This window comes from Phodopus roborovskii, unplaced genomic scaffold (genome assembly GCF_943737965.1).
Source record: "Phodopus roborovskii unplaced genomic scaffold, PHOROB, whole genome shotgun sequence".
NCBI lineage: Eukaryota > Metazoa > Chordata > Mammalia > Rodentia > Cricetidae > Phodopus > Phodopus roborovskii.
This window is the reverse complement of record NW_026126546.1, coordinates 1692954-1715114: the sequence shown is the minus strand read 5'-3', so window position 1 is coordinate 1715114 and position 22161 is coordinate 1692954. Positions and strand designations below refer to the sequence as shown.

Sequence of the window (22161 nt, the reverse complement as noted above, 5' to 3'; positions counted from 1 at the left end):
CTATATGATCACACCAAGTCTCGCATTCTTCCCACCTTTACAGAACAAATTTCATGTAACTGGCCAATCATTTAGAAGTCTTCAATTCTATAAATGACTATAGCTCACTAACACCTAATAATTCTTAATAATGCAAGTAAGGGACAGCCTAGTGTTCTTTTTAGTATAAAATACACATGCTGATAAAGAAGTGAAGGATAATTTTTAAATCTAGAAGTCAAAATCACTTACAGAAACGATGTGAATTTAGACTATTTGTATAATCCTCTATTTATAAAATTCCAAATGTTTACATATTAACAGAGTAACAGTGTAAGCATATACATGTGACATAAGCATATACACACACATATGTTCTTGTGTTCTGGGGAGATGTTGGGGATGTATGCACAGTACCCAAATTTTCCTCTCCACCCCAGTTTTGACACCTAGTACATTACTGTGTAAAACTTCATGAGATAATTTTCACAAAAAACTATCACAAAACAAAGTTTAAATATTTAAATATACACAGTAACATATCAGGATGTATGCCTAACTATGACTATAGTTTGAGTAAAGAAATTTACTGGCTGTTAACAATATTAAGTTATTAGTATTGGAAACATCATGAATTGGTTAGCTATAGAACTATGAATATGTTTATACAAATACAGATTTGAACTCAGTTAAAGCCAAAATCTGTCCCAGGAAAATAATCCAACATAGGGAAGAAATACATTCACTATATATGTATTTTCACATTTTTTAACCCCAAGACAAGGTTTATCTGTATAGAACTGGCTATCCTGGAACTCACTTGGTAGACCAGGCTGTCCTTGAACTCTGAGATCTGCCTGCCTCTGCCTATTGGGATTAAAGTGTTAGATAGAGTACTAGGATTAAAGGTGTACACCACCACAACCTGGCTTGTTTTCACAATTTAAAAGGAGCACATTTTGGATATAACTTTAATGTCAAGTGAGGGTTTAAGTAAACAAGCATGTATCCACTCACTATGACAACAGTCAATCGTTACATAATTGAGAAGTCTAGGGAACACAGAGTGAACCACCTCTCAAAATTCTTTCTTTTGTTAGAGTCACTCCCCTCCAAAACACTATGTGCATGTGGACAGGAAACCAAAGAGATAAAGTAGAGGACCTGTTAATGGGGATTTTAGTTTTCTCTCTTCTTTCTTCTTATTAACAATTTTGTTATTGTTATATGTAAGAAACAGGGTGAAGAGGGTACAGAAGACAGCTTCCTACCTAGACGAAACAAAATCATATGCATCAACTCATACAACAAGGAATTCAGGCCAGAATGAGACGAGGCTTAAGAGTGCTGAACAGAGTGGTTTTTTGAGACATAATACATAAAAGATCCTACTATGCCATTTCACTGCAAAGGAAAAGGAACTACCCATGCTCAACAAAAGGGCACAATGTTTCCTTAAGACATACCTCATTTGTTCTGAGGACTTCTTTGGACTCTTCCTCAGTCTGCTGTTTCTTTTTGGAATTCTCATCAACATTCCTGAGAGGGGAGGTGAATCAAATATGAATTTCCAATCTTAACCTAAGAATCTCACAGGAAAGTTGAAAGAATGTCTTTCCTTAACTGTGACTTCTCACTTCATTTGTGGAGGATGGTTACACTTTACTTAGATCTTACTCTTAGTCATCAGAGAGCATAATCCAATCCAATTGTGGCATGAACTGCTCCTTGTGCTTAACAGAAAACATGCTACAAGGAGAATCCCTAATGTGCTGCATTATATCTGCTATGCAGACATGTGAAAGCTTCACTAACTTTTGAGTAAGCAGGGAGGCCTTTTTGATTCAGAGCAAGATGAACAGCATACAATAAACCTGAGAACTGACTCCTCTATCTGAGTGCTGTAAATCTGCTTATCTTGAAGTTTATGATTAATTTACACAATTGCAATACTAGGCCGGAAAGAGAACTCAACCACTAAAAGAGACTGCTGCTCATTAGAGGACCTGGGTTCAGGTCCCAGCATCCACATGGCAGCTCCCAATCACTTTTAACTTCACTTCCAGAGGACTCAATACCATCTCCTAGCCTCTATAGGCTCCTGCATACAGGTGGTAAACACTTAAATGCATGTGTATACACATACACATAAAATAATTTAAAAAAATACGTAAACTAAAAATATAAGACTTGTAATTTAATAGAACGGTAAAATGGTAGACCTTGGTTCTTATTATATCATAGCTACTTTCAAGAGTCTCTTTGCTTTTGTAACTTTTAAACAATTAGCAATGACAATACGGTGCTTAAGAAATTAAAAGAACCAGACTTTATGTGAAAGGGAAGAATGATGGCATGATGTTAAAAAACAGGTGTTGAAAAAACTGGTCAACAGATGCAACCACTGTTAGTAAGTGGTTACCATATGCACAGATGGGATACTTCCCCAAGTACTTCCAAGGGCCCAGAAACTCAACTCTCTGATACTCAGGGGATACTTCATAGGGTAGAATCTAAAGTCTCTATCAGATTTTCACAAAATTAATTAAAACATTACTTTAAAATGCTATATTCCAAACACAATGAAAGAACATAAAAACAAACACCAAGGCCATTATAAACACACAGCAACATCTATATTCAAGGTGAAATTTCCATTTTTTTTTTTTTTTTTTAATTTTTCAAGACAGGATTTTTCTGTGTAGCTTTGTAGACCAGGCTGGCCTCGATCTCAGAGATCTGTCTGCCTCTCTCTTCCGAGTGCTGGGGTCAAAGGTATGCGGTATGCCTCACCACCCCCGGGCTCAAGGTGAGACTTTTATGATCACTTTCTTTATTTCCCCATCAGATTGTTTGCTTTATTCTGTTTTTCAGCTAGTCTTTTTTGCCCCCACTATAATTATTTTTTATCACAAAGTGGTACATATCATTCCCATGGGTGCATGCTCATAGTTACAATAGTGGCATGCATGTTAGGGTTTAGCTAATCACATTCTGCTGGTTTTAAGAACTAATCTACAAAATGAAACACAATGCCTGGTACTGTAAATCTGACTAAAAAAAATACATGGTTGAGGAGCTCATGGGAACCAGGGGTGAACACACTACCATTATTTTTGCTAAACAGATGCAATACCAAAAGGCCCTATAAATTCTTAGCTCTAAAAAATCCAGGTGTGATGATACACACCTGTAATTCCAGCACTGGAGAGACTGAGGCAAGAAAGACCTCTGTGAGTTCAAGGCCAGCCTGGTCCACACACACAGTTCCAGGGTTATTTCTACACCTATAGATTAGTGTAGCTTTCAGACCCCAAAAGAGACATTTCTTTGCACAAAAGAGGGTAGTTAACACAAAAATTCATAACTCATCAAAGTGCAGAGATTAAATGAAAGGGACTTTTTTTTTTTTTTAATGGGAGACAGGGTCTCTTTCTGCAGCCTTGGTTGTCTGGAAACTCTCTATGAAGACACTGCCTCTGCCTCCTAAGTGCTGGAATTAAAGGTGTACACCTGGCTACTTTTTAAGACAGCCTATGACCACTTTCAATGCCCCCTTCCAGAAGCACACCACTCATGTGACAATTAGGACACAGTACCTTGAATCTTTTCTTCTTCTTTTGCTTAAGGCTACTTTTTTCTCTAACACTTTTCGTTCTTTAAGGACTTCTTTAATTCTTGGGGTTTTCAGTTCCAAACTCTTGGCTGATGACTCTTCCACTTCCACACTACTTTTGCCTAGAAAGAGAAAAATAAAAATAAGTAAGTACACAGATAAATAAATAAGCTTTATTTTCGAAGATAGTTTTGCAATAGTGCTATATTTACTTTTCATTACGGTTTTGTAATCATTATAAAACACAAAATAGCTTTGAATGGGTTTCAATTTCTGCTAGGAGAAACGGATCTCAATTTTGTTGTATTTATTCTGCCAGATAAAAATGTCAGCATAAGGGTTGTAAGTACAGCTCAAGCAAGTTTGTGGTCTTGAGTTCAATGACCAGCATCAAAGACGGGAACACAAAAGGAAAGAGAAAAAGCAAAGATGACAGAAGGCACAGGTGACTGTCACCAGAAATGCTCAACTATTTCTATCCGAAATCCATTCAAATACTACTGCAGGACAAATCGCTTCCACACTTCGGAACAGATGACTTTATTCTATAAGCATATGCCACAGTGAGACTAACTAGAAGATGATGGCGTGCATAAGGTACTCTCAGCAGCAACATCTGCTATACCTTGGCTCTTCGTCTTGGAAGACTTCGTCTTCTCTGCTTTCTGTTTCCGTTTTTCTTCAAGTTTCTCTCTATTGATTCTTCTTCTTAAAAGTCTCTCTTCTTTTTCTTTAGCCTAAAACCATAGAATTGCCTGACATATTATCAGGTAAAATAAAGGTATTTCGAAACAACACATATGGAAAAAACTGAGAGTGCATCTCTGAGGTTGTGCTCTGGCCCAGCAAATGAGGCCTTGGGTGCAACCACCAAGAATTCAAGTTGCCTTTGCTCTTCTGATGTTCTTACATATCACGGGATATGCACAGATACATAAGGCTAAAGAGATGGCTCAGTGGTTAAAAGCGCTTGTTCTTACAGAGGACCCAGGATCCCAGCACCCACATGATAGCTAACAACCATCACTAACTCCAGTGACACAGGATCTAACACCTTCTTCTAAACTCTATAGCCACTAGGTACACACATATACATGAAAGCAAAACATACACATAAATCTTAAAAACAAAAACAAACACTATGTATATGTAGGTATGGGTATGACTACTCTATTTTGGAAGCTACCAGATGATTGAAGGCACAGATAAGAATTTAACTTTTAATTACTGTTTCAGAATGCCATTGGTTTGAAAAAGTCATAATTTTGGGAAAAGACGATTTAACAAACTAGTTGTTACAATTAAAAAAAGAAATATGACTATCAAGCTTAAATGGGTATGCCTTCTTGACTTTTCATAACTTACTCTTAAAAGAACAGTTGAAATGCAGATAAGTGGCAGGTTAAACAATCTGACTTGGTGGCCTGAACTGTGTCCTTGGGACTTTCTACTGGCAGAATCTCAACCAGGGAGAGTTCACAATCATTTTGTTATTCTCACCATCCCTTTCTGGCTCAGAGATCAAAGCCAAAATTTCAAAAAATCCCAAACAGGCGCACAATTCCTATCCAATATCCTCTCTTAGAAATAAGCCTAGAAGGAAAACTAGCTTCACACTTCGCTGTGTTTTCTGCAATATCTCCCCTAACCTTGAAATAAGAAACTTTTCATGACATTTTACTGTTTCTTAAATTGTAAGCCATTTAAAAACCAATGAATTTTGTTTAAAAAAGCTTCCACTAATTGAATGATACTTGGTAGCTGGAAGCATTTTCCAAACCCTGGGAATCAGTGGACTGCATTTCCCTCAATACTACACTGGTTGTACATTGTACACATGGTGTCTTTATTATGAATGGAGCCACATGGATGCAAGCATTTTCATAATATAAAACAGACTGGTGCTTTTTTTTCACTTTTGCTAGTAACAATGATACAATCTCCTTTGTGTCTAGTCTATGTAGTTCCACCGCAAGCTCCCTGAGGGCAAGGCCGTGTCTGCTCTGTGCACACTGTGCCTGGTGCAGCAGGGTAAATCTCAGCAGTTATCAACCTGGGCATTACAATCCCTTTGAGGACCAAACAACCCTTTCACAGGGGTCTCATATCAGATATTCTGCATATTAGACATTTACATTACAATTCCTAACAGTAGCAAGATTACAGATATGAAATAGTAATGAAATAATCTTATGGCTGGGAGTCACCACAACATGAGGAACTGTATTAAACGGTTATGTAGCATTAAGAAGGTTGAGAATCACCACTAAATCGGCAAGGGATCAACTGGACTTACAATGGACTGCCGCCGTTGTTCTACCGTGAGTTCATCATCAGAATCACTGTAGTACTTTGAGTAAAGATAAGGTTTGTGAACATATGCATGCCGTCCACTTCTGGCTTTTCCATCACTAGAGTCACTGGTTTGACTTTTTGTTTTACTCTGTTTGTTTTTCTCTTCATCTGGAAAGAAGTCAATAAAAAGAGTGAATATTAATGTAAACTCTCAACAGCATCAACATGTCACATAAGCAGCTTGAAAAAGAAAAACAGCAAAAAGACACAATATACTTCAAGCATATTTAAAAGTCCAAAGGGGTGTCTGTATGAGAAAAGTCAGAAACTGATATTTAAAAAACCTACAATACAATTCACCTCACATATAGAGTCAGACCAAGAAAAATTAGACGCTGTAAGTACGCATGTTATTAAAAGAAAAACGAAGTGTAGAGGAAAGTTGCCCAAACCGATCTGAAAGAAGATCAAGTCACAAGTAGGGCATGGGCAGAACTGAAGGCTCCTCTGTCCCTGGAGCTTCTGCAGCCTCAACATGGAAGGCAAGTAAGCACTTTATTGGACTGAATACTGCTAGACCTTCGCCTGATTATGATCTGATGGGAAGCATCCACTCAGAGCTTAGGGAATGGTTTCTGCTGGTCTAAGCTGAAGTTTCCCCCTTACTCTTTATGGCATTTTGTTTTAAAAGCTGCAGAAGCTACCTCAGTCTTTTGCTCCTCCCAGTAATTTTAGACACTGTATTTTTGACACATAGTTAATTCTTGTTTGTCAGCGGACTGGATATGAGTGTCTGTCACCGTCAAGGAGATTCACTGAAAGCTATAATTTAAAGCACACTTGAGATTTTATCTGTTTATTTACAAGTTTTTTGAGGAGGGGTCTCCTGGCTATCCTGGAATTCATTATGTAGACTAGGCTGGCCATAGTCTCATAGATATCCACCTGCCTCCACCTCCCAAGTGCTGGAATTGAAGCTGTGCACCACCTCACTCAGCTCACACTTGAGCTCTTAATGCCTACTTGTAAATTCAGGGAAAAGGAGAAAATCAGTTACAGTTCCTACACCTTAAAGTAAACTTCTACATTAGGAAGGGGATCCTTTCATTTGACATAGTAGCATACGCCTTTAATCCCAGCACAGGGGAGGCAGAGGCAGGTAGTGCTCTGTGAGTTTGTGGCCAGACTGGACTCCCCCCTCCCCCCCAAAAAAGTGGGGGAAAATATTTTAATTTCCCTATTGCTTACTGATCTTAGTTTCTTTTATTTAGAACCTGCAAATATAAAATCTAGCCCCAACCAAGAAAGCACAATCTCTGGAATTCACTGAGCACTTAGAAAAGGTTAGCTGACAAGCAACTGCATATTAAAGACTTCAGCTTTGCCCAGAGAAGTCTGACATTTGTCCAAGGCTTCTGAGAGGACATCTCTATGCCCTCATGATGCTATACATGACTGGTGTGTTTCTGCTTGCCTGGATTTCCTGAGTCAAATCAAAGTCTACTATGGTTAGAATGGGGAAAGGGGGTTTGGTCCTGCAGCAAGATCTCCTGAGGGTCTAGAGACACAAGGACAAGTAGCTCATTATGACTCTACTCTGGAGCCCAAGTAAGAATTTCAGACCAAAGTTATGCTGAACTTCTGTGGTTGATCACAATCTATCCCGATTATAGAAATGCATATCAAGGAAGCAAAATTGCCCACAGTTCCAGAGAGGATATACAGAAGGTTCCTATTTGGGACATTTCTTGACCAATGCACTCCATCCTTCTCTGATTTGACGGCATTCCTTAGCTGGGTCAACTATAACTACAATACATCAGTATTTGTTGCTATTTGAGACAGGGTCTCACACTAGTAGGATATCCTACAACTCCCTATATAGTCCCAGCTAGTTTTGAACTTGCAGTTATCCTCCTGCCTTAGCCTCCCAAGTGCTGGTATCCTAAGCCAAGCCAACGTGCATGATTACTATACCAGTGTTTGGTGTGCTCTGTGAGCCCTTTTAGGAAAGCAGTGTTTCCAAGGGTGCTCTTTAGGACTCTGAATTTCTAACTGGTAGTCTTCTAGCTTGTACTTCTACCAATGTCATTTACACATAACAAAAGCGACTCTGTGTGTACTGTCTACTCTCAGTCTTGCAATAGTCTCAGAAGATGGCCTTGGCCATGGTGAAAACTAAGGTTTGTACTAACATGTGCAAACAAGGTTTACTAGACAGAAACCCTACAGCTCAGTCAGAAGCCAATCTTGCAATTACAAGGTAGCAGGCCCTTGCTATGCCACACTCTGTCAAAAAGTAGTCACTGTGATGGAACACAAATAATCATCAACAGAAACATTGCAGACATTGAGAATAGCATGTTACCATCTGAGGTAATCTCTCCTTCTTCCATACTATCAGACATGACAACTTCCTCCTCTGTGTCTTCTTCAAAAGATGAAAGGTCACTGGTGTGGACAGAGCTAACTGTGATGTCAGTGAGACCATCCACATCAGAATCCATCAAAGAGCCATCTTAAAGAAGAAAATGAAGCAAAATAAACAACTGGTCATAAAAACATATTCACAACCTAAGCCCTAAGTACTTCAAATTTACTGCTTTAAATAGATGTCAGAAACTAGCTGTCAGAAAGGCAGCTATCATAATAAAATACAATGGTTAAAATAGTAACTTGCAAAACTAATTGTTAATCTGTAGTGTAAAGATATGCACAAATGTAAATTTTAAGTAACTGATTATTACTACCTAGTATTTTGAAGATTAGCTTATATAACTTAAGTTGCTTGGAACAGTGTGAATAAATGATAACACAAATTACACAGTTTATAGCTTTTCTCTTAATTGTCGCTGCAAACAGACACATCCATATAGTAAGGAAATGATGAATATTTATTGCCTCTCTTTCCCCATCCCTGGCCCAAATGGGGCCCTGTTTATTTAGCCCAGGCTGACCGGGATCCTGCAATTAGTATGCTCAGTGCTGGGATTGTTTTATTGTTTTGCACGTTTCCAGGTTTGACATGAAAGCATCAAAACAAATCATTAAAGTCTGAAACCAAGTGTGACACTGTCCCTCTGCCTGTAAGGAACATTCTGCTCCTGAAAGCAACGCGGACGCGTGCACGTACCTTCTTTGGTCCCCTCGGCAGCCCTGGCTCTGCTGTTGGTCTTTTCAGAGGGAAGCTTCGTGCTCTCCACTTCTTTGTCCTTTGCTTGTTTCTCATCCTTTGCTCTCTGGGTATCTTCACTCCTTTTGGAGTGATCAATTTTTTTTTCAGTCTTTTCCTTCTTTTCTTTCTTCCTTTCTCCTTTCTCATTGCTGTCTGGTTTCTTTTCTCCTTTGTCCACTGATTTATTTTTTTGGTCACTGCTTTCCTGCTGAGCATCCTTACTCAGGAAAAGTAAGCTATTCTCTTTCATGTGATTTCTAGTTTCTTCCACTGGACAAGGGAGATCGCCAGGCTCTTCTGACTTGGGAGCAGCTTCTATCCCCTCTGCTCCAGAATCAGGGGTAGCCTTTTCTCTGTCAGCCCCATCCTCGGAGCCTCTCTCCTTGTCAGTGCTGATATCAGTGCTGGGCTGAGATGAGAGTTTTCTGGGTACTCTCTCATTGGCCTTGGCATTTGACATTTCTGTTGAAGCTCGGGCAGCGTTAGCTTCTTGGTTAAGAGAAGTTATGGTTTCCAAGATTGACATGGCATCACTGGCGACATTAGCACTGGGCCCTGGAGCAGGAACACCTTCAAGGAGAAGACAAGACTCGGAATAAATTTAGGCAGAAAGCACAGCACACCCTTTTGCTTCATCCAGACAACACAGCACTGTTAGAAGCTGTGCAGAAATGCACGTTCCTGTAGGTTTTCAGGCACAGTGCTGGCGTACACACCCAGAAAGCTCGATTCCCTGAGTACAGTGTCTTATAAGAAGGGCACCACACACGTGGGAACATTCCAGTTGCGAGAAGAGTGTCTTCACTAACTATCTCAGTTACTTCTTCTCTTATAGTGAGCATGCACACATGAACTCATTATTAGTAAAGTGCTTTTTAAAATCAATTTCAAAAAAGAAATGTCATGAGAAGAATTTCAGCAACATTGAAAGTATATATTATTTCACTTGAGTAGCCAAGTGGATCAAGGTATTAAAAAAACCAAATATCCTTAACTTGGGCAATCAGATCAAGAAGAGCCCCGGAACTGACAGGAGTAAAACCAAAGCACCTTGGGTAATGACGGAAGAGTCTGGCTTCTCATCATCAGGAGCTGTGCTGCTAGCTGCTTCCTCTTTGTGATTCAATGTGGCCAGAAACTCATGCACAGCTTTTTCAACCTGAGGCCTGAATGTGTGGTTGATCTTTGGATCCACAACCTGAGAAATTATTCGGTCAATACCAGACTCCAGCATTCCAGATCTGAAACACAACACAGATGGTTCACAGAGGCCAAAAAACAATTTCATATTGTTCGCATAAATTATTTTTAATAAAACAGTACCTACTATAGATATGTTCAACTTTCAATAGTCTATTTGGGAAATTTAATACAGTAGTGGTTTTCGGTATGCTATACTACAAAGACACTTGCAAACCACCCACCAGTGCATTACTGGTGGGAAACTAGACCAAGGCATCTGAAGCAGCTTCAGCGCTACAGAACACAAGGGAGGGGCTTCTCTCAGTCTCTGTCCCTGAAATACAAGAGCACCTCAGGGCTGATGGACTCCATCAGTCTCTCAACTTTGAAACTTTCTTCTTTTAAAAATAGAAAACATAAACTTTTTATGAGTCTTAAAGTTTCCAGTAAAAGTGAAGGATATACACAGAAGTACAATTTCATCAAATTAAGAAACACGAAAAACAAAAACAAAACTCAAGATGTCTGGCTTTCTTTTTATTACCTCCCTGCTATAAAACAGGATGATTTAGTCACTCAAGAGGTAGGTTCTGAATGCCTTCTACATAAATGGCACCATGCTGGCCACCAGAGAGCTACAAACCAGACCTGGGCCCTATGCTGGTTAAAGATACAATCACTACTAAAATACAAGAGGCCAGGCATGAGCTCACACCATGGACTGTGTGGAAAGGGAAGAGTAAGGGATTACTGGCTATGTCCACGATAAGCTGGGAACATTCCACTAAGAGACGACATTTGAGCTGCATAGAAGAGGAAGGAGGAAAGAGGCTCCAGGTTAAAGAAACATAGAAGGCCACAGAGGATTGACAAGGACATAAGTAGCACTTCTGTAAAACGACATCTGAGCAAAGACTGAAGAACACATTCCCTCCTAGAATGCACCAGGAGGAATCAAAGTGCCCAGAACAATGTTGGGAGACTGAGGCACTAGTCACATCCTGCTTCCTGGCCTTCATCTTTCTGGCTGAGGTGTCAGTCCTTAAACTGTCGAATGCTATTTCTGAGCACAACTGTCTGAAGTGAGGGTGGACTGAATTTTCAATTCCTGAGGCACTTTGCAACCATGTGGTACCATAACTATATTTATGTGGGACATAAAGAAAAATGAGCTGACATGTAACAAAGTAGGTTACCTGCTTTTTAAAGTTCCGAGATTAAAAAACAGAACACAAACCCTGAAAACAGTGTTGTATCTTAAGGTGTCTTTTTGTCCCCATTAAAGGTGACTTGAAAATGTAGCAGAAAGAAACATTAAAAAGTTTTGCTATAAGGCATAAGTACAAGGGCATAAAATTAAAGAATAAAATTCACTGGACCCAAAAATACTGCTTCAGTTGCCTGCTGTTTGCCTATGTTTTGGCTTCTTGTCCTGTAAACAAAATACTCCTAAATGTCATCTTCCTTCTCATGGAAGACTTTTCCTAAGGAAAAGGAAAACTTTAATATGCTACTATCACTAACATAAAACTTTGCAAATGGAGCAAGCAAGACATTACAGGGTTTGTAAACACTCATGGTACAAGCCCGATGACCTCAGTTCAATTCCTGGATCCCACAGTGGAAGGAGATGACTTATTCCCAAAGTTTTTCTTTGACCACCCTACCCAGAGGACAAGAAGGGGAAAATTTACAGAAGTCTTAGGAAGAGTAGCAGCTAAGTTACCCAGAATACAGTCATTCTCCTTCCCAGTCTCTAGTCTAGAGGAAGGCAGCTCGCTACCTATGGAAGACATCAGTGTTCACTACTGCCATAATCATTGGCTTCCTTACCTTTTACCAGCCATGAAACTGTGGTAAAGGTGTCTTCTATTGGTATTGGGATTATTAGGATTGTAAGTGGTTGATTTTCACATTTCCCTTGCCTAAAGTAATATAAATGACACCTTTCTCATCTTACAGATTTTGAACACTAAAGCATAAATGAAACTCCAGAAGATTGGTTGGTCTTCTGCTTGAGTGAGACTCTCAACATGGGATAATAAAATAGTGCAAGATTTGTATATCCAGTGGACTGGATCAGCACAAAGGATGCCGAGCCATCTAAACAGATGGTAATGAAGGAATGCAATCATTTGGGAGAAGGGTGGCAACTAGAAGTGTTGGAAGAGGGCCCTGTATCAGCAGCAGCATTGCATATCAATGTGAGTCAGGCACCTCCCACCCCCACCCCAGCCCTCATTCCTGGGCTACTTTGCTGACTGTTCCACTGAAGGCCTTTGTGGAAATAAAGGGTTTTCTTGGCCTGTCACTCAATAGACTCCTTCTAACATCTTTTCAGGAAACGGCTTTGACTTTTTACCAACAGGTACTATTAAGCAGACTTCCGATGGCATCTTTTGATTCACCTATGCACAGGGAGGTCTAAGCTCCCAGGCTCCAGGTTCCTAGTATTACCTGGGGCTAAATGGACTTTTTAGTGAATTTTTATTTCTGGGGCTTCCTGGGGCTTGGAACCTATCACACTGCATAGGCTTGAGTTAGATTGCTCACCTGTTTAAAGCCATATTTTATAAATGTTCTTGAATATAAATATTTGTCAGAGCAGGAAGAATAGGAGATCTTTAAACAACTGGGATAGAAAGTCTTTTTGTCTTAGTAAATATTTACGTTCAAAAACAAGTAAAAGATTGTAAATCAAGCTTGTCCTTTTCTAAAGTAAATATTCCAGACTTTTTAAAATATTGTAGTTTTCATTCTTTGTTTCTTATGCTGATGCAAAATGACCAGACAGATCAAACATATTTTCTTTCAGCTGCATACTATATATTTAGAAGACAAAACACCTACAAACAAGGGAGTTTTTCTTTCTTTCTTTCTTTTTAATTTCAGGGTTCTGTCATGTTCTATTTGCTAAACAAGAAAACTGTCATGGATGCAAATGTCTAGGACATTACAGCATTTTCATCTATTAATAATAGTTACATAAAGATTTTTCTTGGCCAGATTTTCTTTAAGTCATCCTATTTCTTTTCTTGAACTCTTAAACAGCACTACAAGAGAAGAATAGAGTTAAACTTTATAGGCGAAATAAGAAATGACAAGGCCATCTTCCCAAACAATACTGGACCAAGTCCTACCCCCTCTACTGTCAGGAGGATGTGCTGGCCTTGACTTTCACACTGGGCCTGTGCACTCCAGTCAGACTTACTTCAGAACTTGCTGTCGGATATTGTTTCTTAGTTGGTTCTTATTAAGGTGTGGGCTCCATGTATGAGTTGCCAAGTGATTTGCGACAAAGTTGTCAACCCTCTGTCTCAGATTCTGATAGGCAGGCTAGAAAGAAAACAAAACAAAAAGCCCATAAATGCTAGAAACCTTTAATTCATACAATATTGATAACCAATTCAGTAATTTTAGATTCAACAATTTTAGTATATTTACAGACCTAAGGTTTCCTATAGTGTCGATGTAAGGTTTCTCAGTCATAACTTTCAAATACTGACTATTTTGTCTAAGACAAGCTGTTTAGAATAGAGTAAAATAAAGAAGACTTTTTTTTTTTAAAGCCATCAAAAGACTAGAAACAAGACACAAATGTTAATGTGGGAGGATTGGAAACAAAGAAAGGCAGCAAAGCCCAGAAAAAAAGTCTTGATTGAGAATGTGGCATTTGACCTGGAAAATTGGTTTCAAAGTTGCATGATGTAACTAGGGAGGAGACTGGCCTTCTTTGTGGACAGAGCCAGCGACAGAAGACAATAATAATGGGACTAGAAAAAACATAATGTCAGAATTACTGGGGAAGCCATAGACTGGACGTTTAATTTAGCTGGGAAAGAGAACACACGGGGCAGCAGAACTGAAGTTGAAAACACAGACTGGGACCTGGTGCCTGGTCAAGGCGGTTTGAGAGTGGGGATGCAGGAAACAGATGAGCACGGTGCTTCTAGACAGCCGAGCATTAACGGACACAGCAAGCACTTACCTGGCCAAGTATTCAATAACTAAAACAATGCAAGTCTCTGGTGGTAAGATAGGATATAAAAGTTATAGACTCAAGAGAAATTACTCAGGGACAGACCCTGAACTATAATCCAAATCTGATATAAAAATAGTTCCCAAGCAGGAGTGATTTTAAAGTCTCTTTCCCAAAGGGGGCATTTGAAAATGTCTAAAGCATTTTAGATCATAACTGAGGAGGAGAGGGCAAGGATGCTACTGAACATTCCGCATAGCTCAGGACAGACCTCATAAGAACTAATCTGCTCAAAAGGTGCACGGTGTCTAAGGCTCAGACACCTACCCCTGCCTCCTCCTGCCCCCTATCCCCCAAAAAAAGGGACGAGGAGGAGGATGAAAAGGAAATAAGTTATTCCTATTTAAGAAATGTCTGTGAGGGCAGTGGTGGTGGTGAGCATCTTTAATCCCAGAAGGAATTAAGAGGCAGAGGCAGTAGATGGATCTCTGAGTCTGAGGCCAGCCTGATCTACAGGGCAAGTTCAAGGACAGCGAGGTCTACAAAGAGAAACTGTCTTGAAAAACTAAAAAGAAAAAAATGAAAGGAAGAAAGAAAGACAGACTGATAGAAATGACCTTAGTCCTTTCACCTACTTATTCAGGATTATCTTTCCTGTATCTGTCTTTTTTTTTCTTCTTCAATATAGGTGGGTGACCTAGAATGATTCTAAGAAAAATAGCATAGTATCACCCTGTGTCATTCTCCCTTTATCCTTTAAAAGCATATATCCCAGCAACCAATTTTTTTTTTTATATACCCATTCCCTCTACTTGTCCATTTGACAAAGCTCTAACCTTCAGGGTTCATCCGAGCACAGGTCATACTATAAGTAGGCATACTATAGAGCCATTCTTTCCCAGCTCCTGCTGTCTTCTACACATAACCCCATCCAACAATTCTTGCATGGCACTCTATGTTGCAAAAGCAGAAAATTCTTATTTCCCTTGCAGTGTAGCTCTGCCCCTGTCCACACTGCAGCCCTGCATCAGAGGGCGTTTGGAACTCATTTCCTACTACCTTTTCCACCCTGTGCTCCAAGGCTTCTTTCTCTTTCCTGATATTCTTGCCTACCTAATCCTAAGTCACATCCATCTTCCAAGAGAGTACACTAAACTTTCTGAAGTTAGGGGTAGATTATTGATTATCACCTGATATATAAGATGTCAGGTCATGACCTTTTGTTCAAACTCACTAATAACTTCTCAGTACTAGAACTCTCCAAACAATTCTGTTGAGATCCAAAATTTTCTAGACTGGTGGGGCAGAGGACACTTTCCTCTACCAGCAGTTCTGCCTCTGGTCTTCTGCATGCCCTCTGCTCTAGGGCTGGAAGACATCCACTTTTCAAATTCTTTCAAGGACAGCTCAAATATTATCTTAACTGAAACCTTACCCAGAACAGAACAAAACAGAAAGCCCCTTTATGCTTTTCTTGCTTTATTCTTTTGTACAGGGCCGATTACACACTACTTACTGGTTTTTTTTTTTTTTTTTCCTTTTTTTCCTCTGCTAGGATAGCTGTGAAACAGAATTGTTGCTTACTGCTGTATTCCCAGCTTCTAATATATGTCTGGTACGTAAGATTTGGTCAATGCATACTTATTTAATACATGAATTAATTGATCAGGAGCCAATTGCAACTGAGAAAGTATCCAAAAAAAAAAAAAAAAAAAAAACTGCCTTTATCAGCAATAGAAAGAGAAGCTGTATTTTCTTGCTCCATTAACTCCTTGTCTAGGACAAGAATGGGCCTCTTGATCTTCCCTCCTACGCTGTGTGGTAATCAGTAAGAAGGGGGCAGAATGGTTTTCAAGCCACACACCTGGACTCAACATCTGATGGCTGGCTGTGTAGAAGGAGAGGCTAAAGTGATATAGCTGGATTTGGAGCTGCCCAATCTCCAGCTCCTTCAAGAATGACAATCAATCTGGTTTACCATAAAATAATCTTGGTTAATTAAGGAGCACCAATGACTACAGGACTATCGGGAGGACTGTATTATATGGCCCCAGGAGTGGTAGTAGACATTGGCACATCTCATCCTGGTGTAGACACATTGGGGTGGACAGTCTGTTCTTGGGCAGCACCTGGAAGCTATCAAATGTGTCTGACAATCCCCTGGCTCTTAATAGCCTATATACTACAGGTAAGACTTTTAGGCAGAAAGAAGGACAGCTTTTTGGGTTCAACTGTGAGGAATACCATATTCCATAGGAGTGGCAGATAACACTCAAAAGTTCATTCAAGTGACAGTCCTTTGTATGAATATGAACTATTATCTCTATTTGACCTACTCATCCTATTGGTATTGTTATGATTGTTACATTCCTAAGTAGTAGTCTTTTTCTTTTTACATATTAGAAAAAAATAGAAATGTGGTTTAATTACAGATCTTTTAAATTAAAACCAATACAATTGTTATTTAATGGAGGGGAGAAACGAGAGAGAGAGAGAGAAGAACACCAGGTGAGGAAGGGAAGCGAGCCCGAGTAATTACCAGAGAGTTTCAGTAACTACGCCCTCCTGTGCCCACTCTCTGGGAACAGGGTCATTTCAGTTGTTCCTAGCTTCAAGATTCTCTTAAGAACGCTCTGTGGGTCCTCAGCTCTCTATCCACAGCATAAAGTTGAACCATATGAAACTGCCTAGAGTCAATCACTGTGAAATACTGAAAACAGAACTTTAATGTATGCATTTAAAGTTTTCCTTAGACCGTCACACCAACTGCTCTTCCTCCCCACAAGAATCATTTTAATAATCTACTTTTGACACTTTTGGCAGGGTTACCACAGACACACAGCAGTAACAACGAATGGGAATGGGATAAACAAAAGGCCGAATTGGACAGACTGCACCTCCTTCATCAGTATATTAAAACTTAATTTTTATGCACAATATACATAATGACATCATAGATAAATAGGTTTCTGAGAACATCCAAGTGTAATACCCATTTGCTGGGGAAATATTCACCTGCCCATGTCTAGTATTTTCCCATAAAATGTTTTTCAAAAGGCAAGGGCAGTGACTTTAAAATATGGCTGTGATAGGCCCTAAGTAAGATTATATTTCTCATACACACCTCAATAAACTAAAGTCCCTGTGAATAAAATCTCCAGCATCTTACAAAGGCTGAAGGAATAGGCCCAGGACTAGGGTCCTTGTAGGAGAAGATAACCTCAGGTACTGAAGTGTAATTTTTCTAGAGGAAACTCTAGAAAACTGTGTGTAGTTTACCTCAGAGCCTGAGGATTTGCAGGTGCTGTGAATACCTGCCTTTTAAAGAAATTAAGTTCTACCCTGTTTCGAAAAACAAAAAAAAAAAAAAAAAAAAAAAAAGAAAAAAAAAGAAAAGAAAGAAAAAAGAAATTAGGTTCTTCAGACCTGAAAAGACCTTCCATCACCACAATTCCAATTAAATGGACGCACCCACTTTGAAGCAAAAACAAATGCGGACACCAAAACCTAAACAAAACCAAAGGAAAGCAACAAAATCCCCACACTAGGAACCAACACTTGCCCCTCACCTGCTTCCAGACACTCCCTTAGCTCTTCACCAACCTCAATGACTGCTCCTCCCTGCATTCTCGGTGCACCCTGCTAACATGACAGTTTACCTGCTCTGGCTAAAGCAACTTTCTGTGACAGTGCCGGGTTCCTCGGTTCCCTTTCTTTTTAGACAGAGAACGTTTTTGCCGGCCCTCGCCTCACCATCCTCACTCTCCCAACGCACCCCTCCTTTCATTTTAGCATTTCTTCTCCACGCTCCGCCCCCCCCCCCAAATTGAACGGCTCCATTCTCTCAACCTCCATCTCTCTCTGCCTCTTCTCATCTTAGCAAACTGACTTGACCACTAATTCGGGCAGTCACTGCTGGAGATCAAACGACAGTCCCAGGTCCAAACCCACTTTTTTTTTTTTGGTCTGCGCAGGTTTGCCTCTCAACCTGTGCGTGATTAGCTGCCTCCCACATCCAGCAAAACACATTGCAAACCACTCCGCTCCCACCGCACGATTTCTGCAAACGGCGAATTTGTGGCGTTTGCAACCGAAGAAACTTTAGGGGTGTGTGTGTGTGTGTGTGTGTGTGTGTGTGTAGTGGGGGGGGGGGGAGAGAACCTGACTCGGGTGCAAAGTTAATAGGGCGGCAAATCACGAGGAGTAAGAATGAACCGAGTCCAGCTTCCCCGAAGAACAATGACTTGGTCTGGCTCACCACAGCGCTGTTAAGGGCAAGAGAGACCAAGCTGTGCGTGGCACACAGTAGGCACTCAAGAAACACTAGCCTACGACACGAAGCCCGGGGCACGGGAATGAATGAGCAGCCCTCGCCTCGCACACTGCCTGGCTGCACGGCACACCGCCGCGGGTCGGGAAGGAAGAGGAAAGCCGCTGCGAAAGGGGCGGCCGCGAGCGAGCCGGTGTCGAGGGTCCGGCCTGGGGGAGTCGCCCCTCGGAGCACGCGGGACCCCGCTCCCCCCTCCCGCCTTCCCAGCCCCGCACCTTGGTGTCCACGTCCGCCAGGCAGTCCCGGCGGAACTGGTCGAAGAGCCCCTGGCTCTTGAGGTGGTTCACGATCATGGCAACGAGCTGCGGGTCCCCGGCGCCGGCCCCCGCGCCGCCCGCGCCGCCCGCGCCGCTCGCTCCCGGGCCAGCCCCAGGGCCCGGCGGCGGCGGCGGAGGCTGCGGCTGCGGCGGCGGTGGCGGAGGCGCGGGCGGCGGAGGCTGCGGCTGCGGGTTGGTGGCCATGGCGGCCCGGGGCCGTGGAGCGCGCGAGCCCAGGCGGGCAGGCGCGGCGCGGCGCTCGGCTCCGCTCGGCTCCGCTCCGGGGGAGGCGGCGACACAGGTCCCGCCGCCTGACGGAAGCCAACGGGATGTTGTTACGGAACCAGCGGACCTAGGGCGGCCCCGGAAGTGAAAAGGAACTGAGGGAAAGGAGGGAAGGGCGGTGGCAGCGGCAGCCAAGGCCTGGGCTACGGGGGCCGCCGTGGCCCAATCCCAGCCGCCTCGAGGCGTGAGCGCCCCCGCGAGGCCGAGCCGGGCTGGAGGAGCCGCGGCTGTGCTAGCGGCTCAGCGCTGGGTAGGAGCTTTCAGCCCGCCTGCCTAGCGCCTTCAGCGTCCGCTCAGATCAAGCAGGAGGCGCACTCTGCCCTGGCCGGACCTGTGTGGCTGCCAGCCCCCACCGCACCTGTCCCTTTTTCTCCAGGTGCTGGAGACCCGTAGGCATTGATAGTGCGAACCGTTGATGGGAGTGCGGGCGAAGTCTCCCGAGTCTGGGAGGCTGCCCCGAAGGATAGGTAACTTCAGGGTCTTTGCTCTTGGCTTCCACCCACCCATCCCATTTCTTCCTTTGGCATCCTTTGCTGTTCTCCCGGGGTGTCTCCCTCTCTTGCCCCATCCTACCCATTACTGTCTCTTAAGACAGGGTTTTAGTTACGAGGCTTTTGCTGCTCGGTGCGGTGATAGTGAGTGACACTTAGGTAGCACTGTGTCTCAAGCGTGGCATGTGCTCACATTAGGGCACTTTTGGAAGACAAGACTAGGTTTCTGTGTATTCTGATCAGCTTGACATAGACACAAATCACTGCCATCTGTGAGGAGGGCACCTCAGCTGAGAAAATTTGTCCTTAACGTCTGGCTGTAGGCACACCTGTGGAATTGGTGATGCCCACTCAGTTGTGGGTGGAGAGACTCTTGGGCTCATGATCTTGAGTTCTGTAAGGAAATAGGGATCAAGCCAATAAACAGCACTCTTCCAGGACCCTTATGTCAACTCCTGCCTCCAGGTTCTTGCCCTGTTTGAGTTCCTGCCCTGACTTCCTTTGACTATGATGAACTGCAAAGTGGAAATACAAGCCGAATAACCTGCCCCCCCCCCCCCCCCGCCAAGTTGCTTTTGGACATGGTTGCTTTTGGGCATCACAACTGTACAACTGTAGTAACCCTAACTAGGACACGCTACTAATCTCATTTTGCACATCAGGAAATCATGTAAATCGTACAAAGCTACACGGCCAGGAAAATGCCCGTCCTCGGGCTGTGAAATTATTCTTAAAATTGAGCAGTAGTGTCCCATGCCTTTAATCCCTCACGCAGGAGGCAGAGGCAGGCACATCTCTGAGTTAAAAAAAAAAAACCAAACAAACAAAAAAAGAAAGCGTAAAAAAAGTTTAAAGTGTTGTAAAGTATAATGTATAATTTCATTTTTCTTTTGTCTTTTCTTTTTTCCTTTTCCTTTCTTTCTCTTTCTTTCATTCTTTCTTCCTTCCTTCCTTCCTTCCTTCCTTCCTTCCTTCCTTCCTTCCTTTCTTTCTTTCTTTCTTTCTTTCTTTCTTTCTTTCTTTCTTTCTTTTGAACTTGGTTTAGCCATGTAGGTTTTCCTGGCTCTGAACTCACTATGTAGATTCACCTAGCTCTGCCTCCTGAATGCTGGGACTAAAGACATGTACCACCACACCTGCCTAATATATATAATATGTGTATATTATATAGTAAAGCATTTTCAAAATAAGCTTTGACAACAGATGATATTATAACTTATTTTTTGTTGTGTACCAACAGTGCAATGCAATATGTTGTTAAGTGTATGTTGTCAAGTATGTATATAATATGAAAAGGCTTAGTGTTTATTTGGTATATATGTATATAACCAATTTATCCAACTTTTCTGAAATAGCTAAGTGAGAATCATCCATAAAAGTAAAAAACTACACAATTTTAATTAGACACAATGACTAAACTTTAAAAATTAATAAAAAAGATATTTGCTGCTAAAAGAATTTGTTTAGTAGCTAATAAATGATATTACTTATATATAGTATATAAAATGTCCTAAACCTTTTCCAAAATGTTTGAAGGTATGAATTAATTATAATTTAGAAAATACACAACTGATACCCTAAAATATGTGGTGGTTGGCTGGTTACAAATCTAAGAAGTAGCATGTTTGTATACAGGAGTCCAGGTCACACTAGATACAATGTAGCTTGAGCAATGTTAGAGACTTGAAAACCCCCCTGGATACATTGAAAAGAATCCAGGTCACTGATCTGTATTGTTGGCCTGTTTCAAAAGCACTTTTCTTTCTGTTTGAGCTCAGATTCTAGTGATAGATATTGCAATTAACCTGGAGAAAAGGGAAGGGACCCATTAACAACTTTTACTTTCAGAAAGCTGTTTAAAGTAGTGTTTGTTGCCAGTGACTTCTTTTACTTTATTTGCTCTGGATTGCTTTCTTAGAAATGATAATATAATTTTAGCAATAATGCATGCAGAAAAACAAAACCAAAAAACAAAACAAAGCAAAAAAATAAACAAAAACCCCCAGCACCCCCCACCCCCCAACAAGTGAACACTGTGAACAGGCACTCCCTAAACAGCCTCTGTGGGAACACTAGAGGCACAAAGGTTCATTGTTTGCCTTTCAAGGTCAGCAAAGTCCTGTTGCAGCCATTTTTCCTTTCTGTGGAAATATGAAGCAGCCCATGGAGGTGGGCATGTCACCTGGAAAGAATGCTGTAATGTGAGAAGAGGGGTCAGTTTCCTTATGAAAGAGCTTGAGAGTTGTAAATAACTCTGTGTGAGATTCACTTGAGGAAGAGAAATGGGAAAGAATGTAAGGTGTAGACAGTGAGGCACGAGTCTGGGACAATTGCTAGGGACTACAAACCCTGCTCCCTGCCAGTCTGGAAATGCCTGAAGGCAGGATGCTGTAGAAGTGGCAACTGCGTATATGGTACCCCAAGGAGCTGTAGAGTTTACTAAGGTGGGTCAAAGGTGAGTCTGAGACAGCAAGATATCAGTCATGGCCAACAGTGACTATAACGGGTTTACAAAACTCTCAGGAAATTGGTTGGGGTAGGAGACTCAGTGCAAAGAAATCATGAAGGAGAG

The 22161-nt window shown here is 41.5% G+C and overlaps 1 protein-coding gene across 6 annotated transcripts in view; it reads right to left on the bottom strand.

Annotated features, from left to right (window-relative positions):
- Window positions 1-19091, bottom strand: part of Bod1l1 (biorientation of chromosomes in cell division 1 like 1) — a 53527-nt gene extending 34436 nt beyond the window's left edge. For 4 of the 6 annotated variants that reach the window (XM_051200333.1, XM_051200331.1, XM_051200334.1 and 1 more), the window contains exons 1-9: window positions 18772-19090; window positions 13459-13583; window positions 10116-10306; window positions 9024-9635; window positions 8259-8408; window positions 5892-6058; window positions 4221-4332; window positions 3579-3717; window positions 1446-1518 (exon numbers count right to left, since the gene is read on the bottom strand). In XM_051200333.1, the coding sequence (XP_051056290.1) occupies window positions 1446-1518; window positions 3579-3717; window positions 4221-4332; window positions 5892-6058; window positions 8259-8408; window positions 9024-9635; window positions 10116-10306; window positions 13459-13583; window positions 18772-19017 (1815 nt within the window). In that variant the 5' untranslated portion in view covers window positions 19018-19090. Of the gene's footprint in view, window positions 1-1445; window positions 1519-3578; window positions 3718-4220; window positions 4333-5891; window positions 6059-8258; window positions 8409-9023; window positions 9636-10115; window positions 10307-13458; window positions 13584-18771 lie in introns of all 6 variants that reach the window. The other 2 variants (XM_051200329.1, XM_051200330.1) reach the window with 1 other exon arrangement.
- Window positions 19092-22161: the final 3070 nt, after the last annotated feature.